Source organism: Neolamprologus multifasciatus, chromosome 19 (assembly GCF_963576455.1).
Source record: "Neolamprologus multifasciatus chromosome 19, fNeoMul1.2, whole genome shotgun sequence".
In the NCBI taxonomy this organism is placed as follows: domain Eukaryota; kingdom Metazoa; phylum Chordata; class Actinopteri; order Cichliformes; family Cichlidae; genus Neolamprologus; species Neolamprologus multifasciatus.
The window spans coordinates 3,950,856-3,970,795 of record NC_140457.1 but is presented as its reverse complement, the minus strand read 5'-3'; the positions used below and the strand labels follow the sequence as shown (position 1 = coordinate 3,970,795).

The window sequence follows — 19,940 nt, the reverse complement described above, 5'->3', positions numbered from 1 at the left end:
TTATCTAATGAAACTTTCCATATTGCAGAGAAAGCCTGAACCGATGTCAGCCATGGCATGAGGCCGCTGCTTTGTTATTGCTGATCCACGATGGCTTGGTGGGAGAGAAAACCACAGCCATCAAAGCCTTACCACAGGGAGGAAAATAATGATCCTCCAGTACTTTCAACCGAAGTGCAGCCACGGACGGACAGAGCTTTTACCTCCTCTTTGGTTATAGTCGAGCAATTATAAGTAAGCTGATTATGATCTGATGAACCAAAAACTTTACAGACGGCACACAAACAACTGCTTTGCCTTGAGTTTGTTTTCTTGGCAGCTGAGAAATACATCATCTGCCAGTTATCTGGATAATCCTTGAAACCTTTAAGGGTATTAGAATCATGAGGAAAAAAATCAAAACAAGACCTCGCGTAGCTAACATGTTGTCATAAATAAACCAAGTAAATTTCAAATTATTGCTGGCAGGCTCTTGTGACTCAAATCCCTGCTTCTCTCTCGCGCACAAAGAGCACTCACTACGTGACGTTTCTGCAACAGGCAAGAAGTCAGTGATGGATTTGTGCAAGAAAACAAACATGACTTCAAACCAAAGTAAACAGCTCAGTCAATATATACTCACCAGCCACTTTATTAGGTACACATGTCGAACTGCTCGTTAATACAAATATCGGCCAATCACATGGCAGCTACTGTTTGCACTGATCTAGACATGGTCACAATGACGTCATGAACTGAGCAAACTAAGCATCCGATTGAGGGGGGGGGGGGGGGGGGGGGGGGGGGGGGGGGGGGGGGGGGGGGGGGGGGGGGGGTGAACGTGACATCATTATTGGTGCCAGGTAGGCAGAAACAGCTGACTTACTGCTGATCCTCTGACGTTCACAGACGATGTTCCTGAGAAGTGAAAAGCAGTGACCTCTCTGCATGAAAATGCCTGGTTGATGCCAGATATCAGAGAAGAACTGCTTTGGAGAAATGTCGCCTGGCCTAATGAGTGTCACACTCAGATGCTAGGGTCAGAATTTGGCATAAACAAGAACACATGGCTCCATCATGCCTTGTATCAACATTTCAGGTTGCTGGAGGTATAATCAGAATCAAAACACTCTCAATCCAGCGGGGGAAATTGTTTTTAATTATCGACACACAATTAAAAATTATAAATATGAAAGAAAATGTAAATGCAGCACCGGTCCGTTGTGGTGAAAAGAGAGCTGAGCGTAAAAACGAAGCTCTTAATTTACCGGTCGATCTACGTCCCTACCCTCACCTATGGCCACGAGCTGTGGGTAGTGACCGAAAGAACGAGATCGCGGATACAAGCGGCGGAAATGAGCTTCCTCCGAAGGGTGGCTGGCCTCTCCCTTAGAGATAGGGTGAGAAGTTCGGCCATCCGGGAGGGGCTCAGAGTAGAGCCGCTGCTGCTCCACATTGAAAGGAGCCAGCTGAGGTGGTTCGGGCATCTGACAAGGATGCCTCCTGGACACCTCCGGGGTGAGGTGTTCCACCAGGAGGAGGCCTCGGGGCAGACCCAGGACACGCTGGAGAGATTATATCTCTCGGCTGGCCTGGGAACGCCTTGGTGTGACCCGGCCCCGGATAAAGCGGAAGAAGATGGATGGATGGATGTAAACTTTCTCTGCTAAAAAATAAGTAAAACAAAGACGCTAAAAGCTCCACACCCACAGCATGACTGCCCTTGTGGGTCAGTTTATTGAGTCCGCTGCTACCTGCTGCCTCAGCACACCACAGTACAGATGATGGCACAGGCCACCACAGGCTCATAAAACACCGTGAGCATCATCGGGCAGATATTAAACGACCTCAGTCATCTCAGAAGTTGATACGTTTTTGGAGAGCACTTCTGTTTTTAATGAAGTTTATTTTTCTGTCATTGTGAACACCAAGACACTTGTAATCCTCCACTGTCTCCACCCAGACCCCACAAATGCAAACAGTCAGCGGTGTTCTCATCCACATACAGTTTGCCCAAGTTAAGCTGCAGATGCTTTTGCCTGCATCACATAACAAAGTTACCCACCACAGCCTGATACAGCCCACTGTGGCTGAGTTATCAGAAAACTTTTGAAGGTGTCAGGCCTCAATGCAGGAGCTAAAGTCCATGGTGTAAAAGGGGAAGATGAGGGAGAGGGGACAGTGCCCCGCAGGGATCCCGTGTCGCTTACTACACTTACTGTCCGACACACAGGGCTGCAGGCGCACATACTGTGGTCTGCCAGTCACTTAGCAAACTATCCAGGTCACCAGGGAGGCATCCACCTGCATCGCTGTCGATTTACCACCAGTAGAACTGGCCTGAAAGCACTGGAGAAGTTCAAAAAACATGATTCCCACAGTGCACGCCAGCTTGTCCAGGTGGGCGTAGACATGGCTGAGCAGGTAGAGAATGGCTGGGAGGAAAACTGGAGAGTGGTGGACATTGTCCTGACACTTTGGGCTCCTTTATGAGCACAGTGTAATCATTTTCTGATAACAGGTCACGTCACAAAGCTGAAACCATCTCAAACTTGGCTTCTTGAACATGACAGTGAGTTCACTGTACTCTAATGGCCTCCACAGTCACCAGACGTCAATCAAATAGAGCACTTGGATGTGATGGAACAGGAGATCGTGGATGTGAAGTCGACACATGTGCAGCAACTGTGTGATGCTATCGTGTCAATTTAACCTAAAATCTTAGAGGTTTTCAGCGCATCTTTGAATCTGAACTACGAAGAGTTAAGGCGCAAGTATTAGCAAGGTGTATCTAATAATGTGGCCAGTTAGTACATGTAGTGCAGTATTTTCAAAGTAAGCAGATATATGCTGCTTTAAAGCATCACAGCTGCAAAGCAAATACTGCACTGACTTTTACATTTGAGGCACCAGAAACAAATTTCAGATTTCGATGATTACCTTTGGGACAATATTCTCTAGTTGGCTCCTTCGTGTCTCTAAATGAAGGCAGATTAAATATAAATTCATTCTAAAGTTTTGCTAGTAAGAGTCACCTGAAAATCCTGGAGTATAATATTACTGAATAGCACTCATTTCCCCATGTGGGATTATTTTCTATAGTGACCTAAAAATTCAAAGCATCATCTGAAGATAACAGAGACCATCTAGTGGATATCAGGAGACGCTCTGCTTTTTTTCAACAACAACCTTGTGCAGTCCGTTGCCTCTCTGCTAATGGAGTCAGAAGCACGCCATGTACTACTTCTCCCCCAGCTACGCATTCAAACGCGGCTTTAAATAGACTGTGCCAGACACCCGGCACTTGAACCCACTGTCTTATATAACACAAAAACTGGTTCAGACGTGATTCACCAATCAAGGACCCTGGCAAAGACTAGATTGTTTTTGTCTTTGAAAAATACTGTCAGACACAAACATTCCTGTCTGGGTATATCAGCACTGCCGATATATTTCTGCAGGACGGAAAAACAGGTCAATCGGGGACTTTTAGATGAATTTGACAGTTTTCTTCTCTATGCAACGGATACATTTGCTTATTTGCTTTCCCTAAAGGGCTAGTTTCACATTTAGGGGCATAGTGTAGGATGGTTCTTACAGGGTTAGATGGCAGGCTGGATACAGAGGTGAAAGAAGCACCTCAGGAAGCTACGAGCTTAAAAGACGTTCATTATAAGTGTTGACGTGCACATTCTCTTAATTTTAGGCAGAGCAAGTCTTGTCATTTATGCCATGCTAAGCAATTTTTTAAGCATAAAGTTGGGTAAACATTTACTGAGGAGAAAGTCAAGAGTGGCTTTTTGTATAGCGTTAAATCAACACGATATGCTTCTAGGCCAATAACGTGTCAGATGAATAACAAACTAATCCAAGGAGGTCAGCGCCAGCGCTCTTCTGTGACTGAACCCACCTCGACAAGGGTGAAGAACAATCGCAGCGATGGCGAGTCGGGCAGAAGGGAAACATAGACGTGTTATAAAAGAAGAAGGAAGAGTGCGAGGCTGCGGCTGTGCACATTGCACAGACAGTTGACTGTTTCACAACCCTCCCACGGAGAGTGTGCTGAACGGCAGCCTCGCTTTGATCACCTCTCTAGATTAACTGACAGTGTGTATAAGTGTGTGTGTTACACATATGGTGTTTGTTGGTACGGAGCTGCAGAAGACTGTGAGCGTTTAACAAAAACTCCCTCAGGTGATATGAAGGAAATATCTGAACTTCTCACTGTGTCAAATCTGTGGATACACGGAAAACATGCAAGACGGTCAAATGTGGGAGGACCCACCATCATCAGCTGAGGCTTCACTGCTGTAGCCATCATAATCAGCAGTAAGCGGGCTGTACTTCTGCCGGCTCTCCCAGCTGAAACCTCCAGTGTGCTTGGCATTAGAGGACACTTTGGCTCCTCCTCTGAGGCCCTGGGAGCGGCTGACCGCTTCCTGATACTGACCCATCAGTTCATCCTCGCTGTCCGACGATGAAGCCTGCAAGTCAGCGTCGGAGTAGACCTTATCTGTTTGGGGATAGAGGACAATACAGTCAGTTCCATAATCATTTCCCTCCACACTGTCTTATATATCACAAAAACTGTTTCCGACATGATTCAACACACACAGTGTGTATTAAATAAAACAAAAACAATCATGGTGTGACTGAACTGAAGACTTTTAGCATTAATTAGAGGTATTTTTAGGAATTTGCTGGCTTTATGTTAGGAAATTTTATACACAATCACACATTTTGAGGGGCTTAAAAGTAACTTGACCACTGACTGACTGTTTTATGGCCATGTGAGGCCTGTTACCTCGTTATAGAAATAAAAATGATACTGATAAAAGATCTGGAACTAGCTGTCTGCTGGAGCTCTCAATATGAGACCCAAAGAGATGTCGATACAAGTGAGGGAGGCCGTTAATCATCCATCCATCCATTCGCTTCCGCTTATCCTTTTCAGGGTCGCGGGGGAGCTCCGCTGGAGCCTATCCCAGCTGTCATAGGGCGAGAGGCGGGGTACACCCTGGACAGGTCGCTAGTCTGTCACAGGGCCAACACACAGGGACAGACAACCATTCACACTCACATTCACTCGCACATTCACACCTAGTGGCAATTTGGATTATCCAATTAACCTATCCCCACAAGCTGCATGTCTTTGGACGGTGGGAGGAAGCCGGAGTACCCGGAGAGAACTCACGCAAACACGGGGAGAACATGCAAACTCCACACAGAAAGCTCCCGGCTGTTAATCATTAAATTGAAAAAACAAAACAAAAACAAAGAACCTTTAGAAGCGACCAAATCAACAAATTAGTACATTTTTTAAAAATAAAAGGAAGAATTCACTGGAAGAGCTGAAAAAACACACAGAAGATGACAAAAGTGGACGATGACAGGCTCAAAAGGTTGAAGGACGTCATGAAGGATTTGAATGTAGCTGAATGAAGGTCGATGAAGTTCATAATTTGCAAAATGAACATTGCACTGTATTTAATAAGAGATTAAGTCTATGAGCTCATCAGGTCGAGTGTTTGGTACATTTATTAGACCGCCTGTCATAAAAGCAAGAAAACACAAGTTATTTAGAAAAAGCTGTTTAAAATAAAAATGATATTTATCAGGTAAAAAACAAAGTGAATTCTTGTTTTAACAAATCTGAGCGGACACAACCACCAAAAGTAATTTTTCTGTTCAAGAAAGCAAATAAATGATGGAAAATCAAAAACTAATAATGTGCATTACTTTGTTTTTCTGCTGTTTCTAAAAGAGTAAACTTGAAAATGTTTGGATAACAACAATAATTATATTTGAGCATGAAAGAATATGATTAAAGAGCTTGCACACACTGGTGGAGTAACCATTACAAAAACATAAAATTGATTTTGAGAATCACCAATACTGTTAATTTAGAACATCTGAGGATTAAACCTCACACTGGGTGATGGTCTAACAGGTTTTGTAAGCACTACATGTTTGCTGATCTGATGGGATGTCCTTCCATAGACAGCATTTTGAAACCAGAGGAGATGCCCCCTGCTGGCTATTAGATGGAATTCAGGTTTACTTTGGCTTCACTTTAAGAAGCATCTTTTTTATATATATAAAAATAAACACCGTATGGGTGGACACAACAGATAAAATCAATGAGGGAAAAATATCATTGCACTGGTTCTGGCAGCTGCAGCTTATTGAATCATTCTGCACAGAAAGCTCGTGATCGCTCAGAAAAGCCTTTGATAAGTCACTGCAGTGAAAACAGAAGAGCCCTGTGATTAAAAAGGAACATCTGCACCCTCATCCTGCGATATTACTCTCTCCTTTTGGTTTCTCCTCCACCAAATTACCTCCATCACACATCCAGCGTGACGTAGTGACTGAATTCAGAGAAATTTACAAGATGTTTAAAATTCTGCTTGTGTTTTCAGCCTGTGTGTCATTTACTCTGATGTCTTATACTCTTATGGGTTTTCTTGTTGTTCTTGCCAAGTGGTTCTACAACACTTTCTACTGGAATTATCACTCAATGCGACTTTTTCTTCATCGCATATTAAATTTAAATCTCTTCTAAATTCGACAGCATTTATGGACTAAAGCATCCTTTAAACGAGTCATAAATCTGTCAAATGCATAAACTCATTTAGTTCAGTTAACTGATGGTTAGCCGAATCTGCTCACCTGCTTTGGTTGTATCAATCCAGCAACAATCATGCAACTTTCAATTAATGCCTTTTAAGTCACAACAACAACATGCTTTCATCAATGCTTTTAAAAAAGACCTTCCAAATTTATTTATTAGCTGTGCCGTGACAGACTGGCAGCCTGGCCAACGGCGGATGAGATATTCTCCAGGTGTTCTCCTACACGCCAAAATGAGATTTTTGTTGTTTTAAAAGCTGAACAGGTGACACGTTTTGAAACTACTACAAAGGTTGAAAAGAAACTGGATAGATTTGTAACAGGTGTGTTTTACAAAAGCTAATGGACGTGATCTGAACACAAAGGCACAAATTGCCAGAGCCAATTTGGATTCCACTGCAGGAAGTCGAGGGCGTCTCAATAAAAGCTGCTGCGTTTTCACAATACCATTTAAGAGACCCTTAAACAGGCAAACGTGTGATTCCACACGGAGGACAGATTGAGATTGAGTGAACCAAGATTTTCAATAGTCTAAACTTAAACGTGTGCAGCAACCTGGAGTCACAGTGAAGGCTGTTTAAACAGTAATGAAGATTATTTCCAATAATGAAGCTGCCATGGTGCTCTGTGCACAGTTGTTACACAGCTGACAACTATTCATGGAAAACAGAAAAGACTTTTTTTTATCTTTGCCATCCTTAAATATTCAAACTCTAAGTCAGGCCTCGAGGGCCGGTGTCCTGCAGGTTTCAGATGTGTCCTTGATCCACAGTGTTGGGAAGGTTACTTTTAAAATGTATTCCATTACAGAATACATGCCCCAAAATGTATTCTGTAACGTATTCCGTTACGTTACTCAATGAGAGTAACGTATTCTGAATACTTTGGATTACTTAATATATTATCATGCTGTTTACAACTACATGAATGTGATTTATTACTGTTACTGAAGGTCCGCGGCTCCGAACCGTAGTAAAGGGACCTCTGGCTAATACGGTGGGTTCTGTGTCGGGCTCGTAGCCGAAAACTAGCTTTACTTTGTTGTCTGGGTCAACTTTGCTAGCAGAGACAGAGAGAGGCGTTGAAAGGCTGCTCCAACGGAACTTATTGTTTCAGAGGAAAACACGAACACGGTGTACAGACGAGTCTTAATAGCTTACTTACAACTGGGCTCGTCAGGCTCTCTTCTTGGCTGCAGTGGTTATTATTATATTTACATGCTTCCAGCTCCCGTTTCTGCTCGATGACAGCTCGTACTTTTCCTTTTTCTCCCTCCCTCGCTCACAGACACATAACGGGTATGGCAGTCCATTCTCCCTGCAGCACGGACTACACTGCCCATGATGCTACATTCTTTAGAGCTATACCTGTAGCATTCTGCCTATTAGCTTAGCACAACAACAACAAAAAGGCCTCTCTCACCCAGGAAACACAGAGAGAGAGAGAGCGTCACCCTGTAACCATGGCAACCGTAACGCTGCCGCCTGGAACAACAGAACGTAGCTGTCAAACAAAACCCAAACAGTCCTGACCCGCCACAATATGAAACAGGGAAGTACCGCCGTGTAATCCATTTATTTCAACAAAGTAACTGTATTCTAAATACCACCTTTTTAAACGGTAACTGTAACGGAATACAGTTACTCATATTTTGTATTTTAAATACTAACGGCGGTACATGTATTCCCTTACTCCCCAACACTGTTGATCCAACACAGCTCATTTAAACGGCCAAATTACCTTCTCAACATGTCTTGAAGTTCTCCAAATGTCTGATAATGAACTAATCATTTGATTCAGGTGTGATATCTAAAACCTACAGGACACTGGCCCTTGAAGCCTGGAGTTGGACATCCCTGCTTAAGTGGTCACTTAAAGACTACAGTTAGTTACACGTCCTGTCAATTAGAAGAAGGTATTTCTCAATGTGATGCAGATGCTCAGTGAGGGTATAATTAAAATGAGGGAAAGAAACACAATAAAGCAGAGAATAAAAAGTGAAGTGAAGTCAGGAAGCTAGTTTTTTGTCACTGTAGCTTTGTATTTTTTCCAGCAGGGGGCAGCACAGCTTTTAAAATAACCCAATCCGTGGTTGCTCTGCAAACCTTCCCACTAACTCAACATACACTCCCACTTACAACATGCAGTCTTCAGTACATACATCTTTAACAAACAGAATCAGGACACTGTAAACTGTTTTTTCAACAGATTGGTGACAATTCGAACTAATATTTGTCTCATGTGTCAAAACAGCCACTGTTCCAAATCTGTCCACACAGAAGGTCATTGAGATTAGTCACTTTGCTGCGTTACACTGCCTCCCTTTGTTTTCTGCAGATGGCTTCTCTGAGTCGAGCAAACTCCCTGTGTGGGCTCCCGGGGGGCACCAACCTTTTAAACCTTTGAAGCCCCCGTGGGCAGATGACAAGTAAACAGTCCTACAGCTGTCAGTAACAGTAATCCCGGCATGGGCTGAGAAAGGCCAGTGTCAGTGGAAAATGCCTCCATGCAGAGGTCGGGCCTCGTGCTGGGATCAAAGGCACTAAAGAAAATCAGATGTGAAAGAAAGACAACCAAATGTGCTTTCATTTTAAATGTATGCATGCTCACCTTGCAGCTCAGTGGTTTTCCTGAATTCATCAAGGCACTGAAGGCTTCCTGGGTTCTCTAGTGCCAACTTATTGTTGAGGTACCAAAACAGGAAAGTCATGAGGATGATGAAGAGTCCAATGGCTGTCAGAAACCCCAGCACCTCTGGAGAGACTAGAAAACAAATACGCATTTTTAAATATCAAAACATGACTACTTAAGCTGTTTTTAGCCTTAAATAGATAGATATAATTTTTTTATTTCGAACATGCAAATATAATTGAAATAACAACAGAAAAAAAACAAAAAACAAAACTTAAAAATCATCAAGTTTTCATGTATATGTCTTTGTCTACAGCGTGTGCTCGAAAAGGAGTAGGATGAAGTTTACACTTTTCTTGTTCCTACCCCCTTATTTCAAATTTCATTGCTTACAAATCCATATCCAGGATTCAACATTATTTGATCATATATGGTTAACTATGTACAAGTCGAACACATTGAACATACACAAATAAAAACCATTTTCAGCACGTAAACCAGAACAACAACAAACTACATTTTTACTAGGGGTGCAACGATACACAAAATTCACGGTTCGGTTCGGTTCGATACTTTGGTGTCACGGTTCGATATTTTTTCGATACAAAAAAAATGTTCATGCCTTTTTATTAATTTGTCATTTATTAAATTTTCACGGCACATTCTGCACCACATCTCTGTGCGTTCATCATTTGTTTGAAGCCAGCTCACCTCCTGCAACCACTTTTCCGAGAATACGCGCTTCTTTTGTGGTTCGGACTCCTTCTGACATTTCTTTGGAGGTGGAGGAACATCACAGTAATTGCTTAAAGGAGCTTCTTCGACATCTTTAAGAGTTCTAAACAAATGTCTGTCCTCCTCCTGAAAATCTTATGTATGCAAACACGCGTTGCAACTTCTTATCTTGTGCCGGTTTTTATTTTGACAGCGAATGCGCACCTGCGGACCACTTATGTGCAGCCCTGGTTATTTAGCTCGTCATATTGCAGCCACAGAAATTCTTTTGTCCATGAAACCATAAAGCTGCACTTTCTTTTTTCCTTATAGTCTGATTTGTCATAACCTTTCCGTTTTGTGGTTAGCTTTTCTTTGGCTGTCACTTCTTCACGCTGACCTGTCTTATTTGGCTCAGCAGAACTAAAATATATATCCTGCTGCTTTTACACACGCACTCACATAACGCTCAGCGATTCTCTGCGCGATCAACCTCTCACATGTTTAAGCTGCGGGAGATTTCACTTGTCATGTTTGCATAGTAAGCTAACGATTGATAAGACGATGTCAGAGGAATTGGTGCGCAAATTATCATCACTCACCAATCAGTACTGTCGCTTTCTATACACAGTTCACGCGATTGCAAAGTGAAAGCAAAAAACAAGCGCAAATTCAAACGCAATTTCAGTATGTCACATATTGACAGTGGCCGATGCCAATGACATAATTACCCAGCTACATTTCCGAAAGAATGCAAAAGCATTGACATATAGTTTTCCTTCCTACGATAGGCCGACGGGCAGGGCAGAGATAGATTTTGGTAGCCCGACTGGAAAAAAGCCCCAGGACGTCGGGCTAGCGATTTTGCGAGCCCTGTATCTGATTGAGGAATCACTCATCTTTGGAAAAGAGAGTTTATTATGGAGAAATGTCTCTTTCCAAAATAAAAGCTATACTATACGCTTCTCCTGGGCTATATTCTCAGCAGCATATTAAACATATCAGGTCCCCATAAGGAGAATCATGTGCTAACGGCTGTCTAAATGACTCGGGTAAAGTTTGTAGCATGCCTGCTTGTTTTTGTCTGCTTCCACTTGTCTTTGCACTAGGATGATGTCGGAGTAAATGTGCAGTCATATTGGTTGTGTTCCCACTAGTGCTGTCAGCGTTAATCTGAAATGACATTAACGTCACAACACGGCAAATCTCCGTTAACGAGCTACCGCGGATCACCTCATGAGTGGGGCTGGAAGACGTCAACACATTAACGAGCTAACTGCGCTAACACACTAGTTCCCACCAATTGAGCATTGCTGGCACATCCAACATACTGTTTTACTTTTGTCCATGACGCGCTTACCTTCAGGGTCATACATCACATGAAAACCAAAATAGTTCCAAACGCCAGATCTGAATGAGGGTGGGGGAGGTTCAATTTGCCATGTTGCAACTAGCCTAGCTTCTGTCTCGCTAGCTTGCCCTGCGCTCAGTGAATCTGTGTTCGACTACTCCGCCTAGGCTGCACTGTCGAGCGCAGATCCACTGAGCGCTCAACACAGACAGCATCGTCAGAAGGAAAGTTGATAAAATAAATTAAAAATGTTGTATCGTTCGATACATATGCGTACCGAACCGAAAGCACTGTATCGAACGGTTCGATATCGATACGAGTATCGTTGCACCCCTAATTTTTACATAAACAAATCACCCTGTCTATAACACCTGCTTAATCTCTGAGCTTGTTTTATATCTATGTGACAAACACCTTAATAAAAACTTAAGGTTGGGTTACTCAGGCCTTGATCTATAAAAAAAAAATCTAATGTAGTAGGTTGTCATGTTGTAAGAAATAGTAATAATGGTAATAATTTATTCACACCCGCTTTCACTTTTTCTGAGCTAAAAAAATATTCAGAAGAAGTGAGAGTTAAGTGAAACCTGGGTCCTCTGATGCTAACAGGACATCACCTCTTTGCAAAACATCTGCAAAATCAGCAGGTGAACACAAAGCCAGCAGCAAAGAATGTAGAGCGATGTTACAGATGAATGTATGAGCCAAATATTTAACAGGGAACAGAATAAGTGCCAAAAAAAGCAGTCCAACTTCAACTCTCCATTTCTATCTGTATCTATTTCTACAATAAAATCGATGTGACATCTGACTTTCTACTTTTCTACACTGAGTTTTTCATGTGTTTCAAAATAAGGAATTCTGTCAGTGTGTAGGACTAAGAGACTGAAGTTAGCCTAAGGTTAATCTTCATGCTTTTCACTCATAATTATAAAACATTTCAGGTCCTCTTGGTGAGTAGAGGAAAAAAATCAGTTATTAAGTAACGTGTGATATATATTACTTTTTTGAAAATGACCACAAATTACATTAACCAGTTGTTAAAAATAAAAATTACTAATGTCCACATTCACAAACATCTTAGTTGTACAGTTAGAACACATCTGGGCTCCAGCTGAAACCTTCGTTGGGTACAATGCAGAAAAAACATCTGTACTGTGTCAGTATTTAGCATCTGACAAAAAAACACTTCTACAAACAATGCAGATGAGAGACACAGAGGCAAAGAAACCGGAGTGAAGGAGACACTCAGAGGGGTTGTGTCACTGTAGAAACGCAACCTGTTGGTTGCCATAGTGACAGGTTCAGGTGCAGCATCACACGGACCCCCAGACGCACGGGCGAGTCAGATCTCATTAGAGGCAGCACTGAGTGCCGCACATCAGGAGATCCAGTTAGGTCTGGACACAAACATCATTAGCGAGGCTTTGTTACGCCAGAATGAACCTGCCCAGGTGATACATGTATCCTGACCGCACTGGTGACAAACGAATACAAATGCATGACCTTCAGCTACATGTATGACCTTCTGGCATCAGGATGGAGGTGCAACGCCATCGCAGACGGTTAAACGTCAGGATGCTTTTCTATTCGCTCCATCAGTGGCATCAAAGTGATCAAATAAGCCTATCCTCTTTGTCCTAAACCACTTTTTTACTAAAGAAGGCTGATTATCAGATTTAACTGCAATCAGCCTTCAGAGACCTGCTGTCACCACCTGCAGCCAGTTCAGAAGCTCTTTTTTAGCCTTTCACTAAGGACAACTCATCTGTAACCAGAGGGTTCACTTCACTTGTTGGACTGTCTGCCTGAAGTGAGCGGTTATAACTGTTAAATATAAAAACACGGACAATACAAGGACGGAAACCTCCATGCAACAATGGAAAAAATAGGTGGTTGACCAGTGAATGTGTTGATTTTTTTTGCATTCAACAACCAACTGCATGTAGTTGCAGCAACCAGCTGGTCATCCAGATGTTGCGCGTAACACAGTCGTTCAATCACAAGGCAATCGCACAGACAAATGCATTTCCATCGCCAACATGTTGCGAGCGCAACTCATGTGCCACAGGGTAATAGGGGACTCAGCTCAACTGATTGACAGCTGTCGTATTCTGGTTATTCTGGTAATTGTGTCGCTAATTTTGGAGGGTTTACAGAATTCATGCTTCAAACCTACGAGGTGCTGGGTGAACTCTAAATTCACCTAGTTGACAACACAAGCTCTGAGAAACATAGCATGGTTGCAGCACAGTGTAAAAATGAAGTATTTGGTATATTTTTTAGATATGGTTTAAAATGCCAACTTCTGTTTGGCAACTCTCTGGCAACAGACTGCAATCTTAGGTTCAAATCCACCCCTGACCATTTTCTCCTCATTTTGTTGCTCATCCTCTGTTTTGTCAACTAAAGGGGAAAAAATGGAACTTTTTTAATGAACTTTTTGATGATAAAAATGATAAAGAGCCCTTTTAAAGGCGTCTGGATCCAGATCAACTTCAAAGGTTAGTCAGCTCTAAGCAGGGCCGAGCCAGATGTCTACTGAAATGTTTATGAAACACAGTTTTGAATAATCCTGTTAACAAGCTAAACTAATCCCAAAATCTCGCTGAAGTCAAAATTTAAAATGAGGGACAATTTCTCCTTTTTCCCCAGCATAACGAGAAACATTCAGAATGGTCTCAGCTATGATGCCTGATAGATCAACCATCTTAGTGACACGACAGACTGCAGCTGTGCTAACCAGAAGTGCTATTAGACAATAAACACTACAATGGAAGTAAAGCGCCTATTAAAGCCAATAAAGGCACTCATTAAAGCCATTTTTAACAAGTGTGACGCATGTTCTTACAGAATGATTATGTCTTACACTACAGAGCTTTGCAAAGAGGCTGCTGGTTGTGGTGAACAGATCAATGGATGATAAAACCAGCAGATTCACTGTGGTGTCTAATGGAATCAAATGTTTCCTCAGTGCTGCAGAATTGCTTTGCATTCAGAACATGTGGGGACGAACGGGGGATTTTACCTCTGAAAGCTGCTCGCTCAAACACTTCATACACAGAGAAAGTTTGTGACAGAGAGAAAACTTTAGCAGCAGTCTGTATGCTTTCTGTCATCCACCTGAATACTGGTGAGCATACAGAGTGGTGCACAGCGGTGATGGTGAGAAGAATTTAGAACCCAGGATGCAGTGAACGAGGAATAAATGTTCAATGTTCAACGTTTAACATGCTACACCTGGCTCCTGTTTCACATAATGCAACCAATGGCATCGTTACTTATAGATGTAAAAGATGGATCCAGCTGATGAGGTAGGATCCATCTGTTTTTGAATGTCATTAAGAAGCTTCAGGATGAGTATTTTCACTGGTTCCATTTTGGTGCTTTAAAACCAAAGGTGACTGGTGGGTTGCAAATTTTACTGTGAACCCACAACCTATAACATATCCTAGATAATCCTAGTGATACGTATAATGCACATACACATAAACACATAAAATTAACTTAACATGTTTGATATGATCAGAATGGAGTGACCGAGCCCATCAAATCATCAATAAAACATTTTCCCATATTCTTCTATAGCATCAGAACTCGTGTTTGCAACCTCAGTCATCGCCCCCTGGTGGTCTGTATAAAGAATGCAGATTTAAGGCCATTTTGCGTCTTGGCTTCAGATCTAAAAGCTACATCTATCATCTACATCAGGGGTAGGCAACTCCAGGCCTCGAGTGCCGGTGTCCTGGAGGTTTTAGATGTGTCCATGAGCCATCACAGCTGATTTAAATGGCTAAATGACTCCTCAGCATTTCTTGAAGTTCTCCAGAGGCCTAGTAATGAACTAATCATTTGATTCAGGTGTGTTAACCCAGGGTGCGATCTAAAACCTGCAGGACACCGGCACTCGAGGCCTGAAGTTGCCTACCCCTAATCTACATCATCATTCAAATACAGATCAAGGAGGTCCATTTAGAGAACATTTCCTCAAACAAAAAGTCCAAAATGTAAAAGCCAGCATGCATTAAAATTCAATGCAATAAACTTTGATACAACTATTAGGCTACTTCCGTGTCTTTTCTCCGTTTCCCTGACTTGTTTCTTTGGATGCCTCTATATGAGTTACAATGCATGCAACTAGCTTGTATTTCCTGTGTACAAACACTGTAAAAACAAAAGAAAATGCTGATTAAAATAACTAAACTGTAATTGCGGGAAAAGTTGTGCAGAGTAAAATAAAAAATGCAGCACTAGGTCTGGGTGTGTAAAGAACAGTCCACCTATTTTTTTCAATGTATGCGGATACACATCTTTCACCTGTCATACATAATAATTTATTTGACCCAAAGAATCATGGGTGCCTTGAAAAGCGCTATATAAATCCAATCCATTATTATCATTATTATTATTATACGCCCATGAACGATGGGGTGGCAGAGGTACTCAGCAGCAGCCAATACGTAAAAGAATAAACGTCTGAGAAGCGCTTGCTTTACAATATTCCATGCGCAGTCACAAAGGTGGAGAGATGGAACAGGTCTTCAAGTGCAATGGGAGACTTTAGATTACTGCTGAGCTCATTTACCATGATGAATGCAGCTCTACATGTAAAAGTCCATTTTGTTCAATTAAACCAAGCTGCTGCCTTTCTTACAAATGGGAGATAATGAGCCCATCTGGCAAGAAAGTACTTAGAAGACGTGTTTCTCCATTAGCGGCAATGATGACTGGTTCTCTGTTATTTTTAATTCCAATATAATGGCTGTAACAATTAACTGGTTTTAGCCATTAGTGGCACCAAGAGGAAAGAACTTGCACTGGTTTCAGTCTATTGTGTGTTTGTCAAGATTGAATAAAACCAGGAAAAACACGTCTGTTCTTTTAAAGGGGAACTATTATGCTTGTCCTTACTTTTGTAATATTTTACACTGTTACGAGTTTCTGCCAGGAAGTGGTTAACCCCAGCTTTGACTAGCAAAATGAATGAATGTGCTATAACACTAACTGATAGGTGCATCTCCTCAGACACAGCGACAGGCAGTGGGGTTTATTTCCCATTTTACGGACCAGTGACAGAACTCTGCATCAACTTAACATCATTCCTACAGCCAAGAATGAGCTGGTCGATCGTATTTTGTCATCACTGGGAATCATCTTACCAGGTAAAACAAATCTTTTTACCAATTTTAAGTTTTCTCAAGCTGGTGTTTATTTCCATCTTAGACAGGTGGTGGTGTTCATATTAAATAGGGCCAAAGCGTCTAATAATGAGATCACCACATGTACTTACTACTTGCTTACTATCACTGTTTGTGAGCACGGAAGCCCCGCCCACCAGCTTTTCAAACCATTGGTTTACAAAGCACAGCAATCAGAAAAAGGTGTGTTCACAGACAACCTGTAGTTAAATTCAGTCTTTATTTAGAAAGCACAGTCACCTCGAGGTATTTTATACTGTTAGGTAAAGACCCCACAGTAATACAGAGACAACCCTAACAATCAGAAAACTGCCTCTAAACAAGCACTTGGCAACAGTGGGAACTAAAAACTCCCTTTAACAGGAAGAAACCTCCAGAAGGAGAAGAAGAAGGCTCAGGGAGAGGCACCGTCTGCCGCGACCAGAGATGGGCAGTAACACGTTAGTTGTAACGCGTTACTGTAGTCTCATTAAAGTAACGAGTAAAGTAAGGGATTACTATCGCAAAAACTAATAATAACTAGTAATTAGATTACCGTTACTTTCCTGTAGGAACGCTGCGTTACTGCGTTACTGCAACTGTGATGTTTTTGCGACAATGTCTCATGACAGTGACGTAAGCGAGTGCGACATTCTGACAACAGCTGTGTGCAGATCAACAATGGATCATATATCGAGTGCAGAGAGAGTATGAGGTGCAGCGTTTAAAGCGTGGAAGTACTGACCTTACTTTGAGTTTGATTCCATAAAAAGTGACAAAAACATTAGTGTCCGTTGTGCGTGGGAAGAAAACTTCTTTTTACAGCGAAAAACCCCTAAACTTCCAAGCAAGCGCCGAGTAGCTACGACGTAATGGGAAACTCACAGAGAAACTCGTGGATTCTTCCACTGACCGCTGCACACCTGCACCAGGGTAAACCTCCGCCTACCCCACTCCTGCTTTACAGGTGAAAATAGAGCAAAAGGACCACTAGTCTTTGACTTTATTTATTTTCTGCTGTGTTTTACTTGCATCTATTTGAAAGACTGAGTGTAAACACAAAAAATATATATTTTATGTGCTGGAATGTGCAGAAAATAAGTTTAAATATTAAACAAATTTCTTCCAGTCAGAGAACGTTGCAGATAATTTAATTTTTGCTTGATGCATAAAGTTAAAAAGTTAAAACTAATAAAACAAGTTTTAAAAAGAGACTTTTCCATTTGATTACATTTTGTATGATGGATTATGCAGAAAAAGTAGAATTGGGCTGAAAGATCTATCGCTTTATCACCTATTAAGGTTGTAAATCGTGTTTTTAAAAAGTAACTAAGTAATTAATTACTTTTGAAAATAAGTAATCAGTAAAGTAAGAGGATTACTTTTTTGGGGAAGTAATCAGTAATTAGTTACTGATTACTTTTTTCAAGTAACTTGACCAACACTGGCCGCGACTGACTCGGGTTGATGGACGAGAGACTGAGGGCGACAGTTTTGGATGCAAAGAGCCTCCCAGCTCTATATAAGTCTTTAGGGAAACAGCTTCTAGACTTTAAACACTTTCCTGATGCGTTTATGGCCTCACTCACTTTTTTGGGTTGGACTGAATAAAAACAATGAGACCATTTTGTACATTTTGATCATTCTGTTTCAGAAAGGAGGATTATCTGCGATGTGCTCTCATGACTTGTGATTAATTTGTTATTGACAAGTTGTTAGCAGTCAGTTCCTCTCCTCGTTCCTGACATAAACTTTCAAAATATGTATGTGGCAATGAGTAAACTCTTATCTGAAGGCTTTCAAAAAGGACTTAAAGGGCGCATAAGATCGTGCCAGTTAAGCTTAAGTAATTGTTGCTTTAACAACAAGACTGCTACACAAAACAACCAGACTCTTTCACATCTAAAGAAGCAGAAGACAGTTACATAACCTGCCGTGTGCTTATTTCCACCTGATATTCGTCTGTTAGCCTTAAAACATGTGTGCATGTCAGGAAAAGTGGCAGATTTTAATTTTGTTGTCCTCTTTGTCTGTAACGAGCCGATTATTGTTGGTAGCTTTCAGTGTCTGGTCACACGGCGCTAAGGGAGCAGGAGGCGTTCTCTCATGGGAATGCCTGTCTGCTCACACTGTACCAGCTTCTCACTGTTGACTGAATTATTCACAGCACAGATGGAGCGGGAGGGATCCTGCTCTGTATAATTCCCCAAATGCCTCAAACAGGGAAAAGAATATTAAATCTACAGTGAGTTTCACTCCTGACTTCAAACTACTATATATTTTTATTTTATCTACACATAAACTGCATCATACTTCTTTCATCTGCTAAAAAACAAAACAAAACAAAATATTTCATCAAAGAAAATGCTTTTTTAATTCCACAGCAAAACTGGTGCTGTGTGAACGTGTGGGTGCTGTGTGGTATAAGCTGTCTAACATCATTTATCATTTTCCTGTTGGACTTACTTCACCAAATAAGACAGATTCCATTAAAATACTGAGAATAGCCCCGTGTGTGGGACTGACTGATGACTCACTGGACGATTAAACAATAACAGACTGTTACACAAGAAGCACAGAGAACAATTATGTGGGAAAGCAACCCTGTAACAGCTATAAAATGTACCGAACACCTTTGGAAAGAGCCACTTTTTGAAAATTAATGTGTGAAGTGAATTAACAGGGAGTATTTCAACCAAGTACTTTAGAAAATACACATATTTGGCATTTCCTGCAGCATAACTCATGCTTTCCTCCTCATGGCAACAGATCAATGAAATCAGTTCAGGATTAAACTATGAGTATCAGAAAAATACAAAAACTTGTATGTGCAGTTTTCACAAACTGAGAAAGACTTTATGAAATTAACAGATGTCTCTGTTAATGGAAAATAAACCCTCTTAATAGTGATTCCCCCCCCCCCCCCCCCCCCCCCCGAAATGGCACCACTGTCAGAATATAATGCTGCAAATATATAAATACTGCAACACTTTGTGGGCTCACCCACAGCTGTGCTCCCTTACATGTTTACAAATGAAGAGAAATCCTGTGATTCTATATTTGGATCGAATATCGTTCTCATCAGGTACACCTTGCTAGTACCCATCAGACCTCTTCAGATGGTTTTAACAGACCTCTCTGCACTGAATCATACTTGTTATTAACCTCTGTCTCTCTTCCACAGCATGTCTTTCATCCTGTCTTCCTTCTCTCTCCCCAACCGGTCGCAGCAGATGGCCCCGCCCCTCCCTGAGCCTGGTTCTGCTGGAAGTTTCTTCCTGTTAAAAGTTTTTCCTTGAGGCGACTGTTGTTGTGATTTGGCGCTGTATAAATAAAATTGAATTGAATTTTACCCTCAGAGCTGTATTATTCCTTAATGGCATAGATTAGCAGCTATCATGACAGCATGCAGATTTATAGGCAACACATGTGACCCCCCCCCCCCCCCCCCCCAA

At 41.7% G+C, this 19,940-nt stretch overlaps 1 protein-coding gene and 1 long non-coding RNA gene across 4 annotated transcripts in view; both read right to left on the bottom strand.

The window, feature by feature from the left end:
- Positions 1 to 19,940, bottom strand: part of syt14a (synaptotagmin XIVa) — a 67,106-nt gene that overhangs the window by 23,728 nt on the left and 23,438 nt on the right. For all 3 annotated transcript variants that reach the window (XM_085142606.1, XM_085142604.1, XM_085142607.1), the window contains 2 exons: positions 9,223 to 9,375; positions 4,265 to 4,492 (listed from right to left, as the gene is read on the bottom strand). In XM_085142606.1, coding sequence (XP_084998732.1) covers positions 4,265 to 4,492; positions 9,223 to 9,375 — 381 coding nt within the window. The remainder of the gene's footprint in view (positions 1 to 4,264; positions 4,493 to 9,222; positions 9,376 to 19,940) is intronic.
- On the bottom strand, positions 11,651 to 19,402 carry LOC146495736 (uncharacterized). The gene is made up of 3 exons (XR_014871068.1): positions 15,237 to 19,402; positions 13,084 to 15,003; positions 11,651 to 12,964 (listed from the first exon to the last, which is right to left on the bottom strand). It is a non-coding gene; the product is annotated as an uncharacterized LOC146495736 (long non-coding RNA).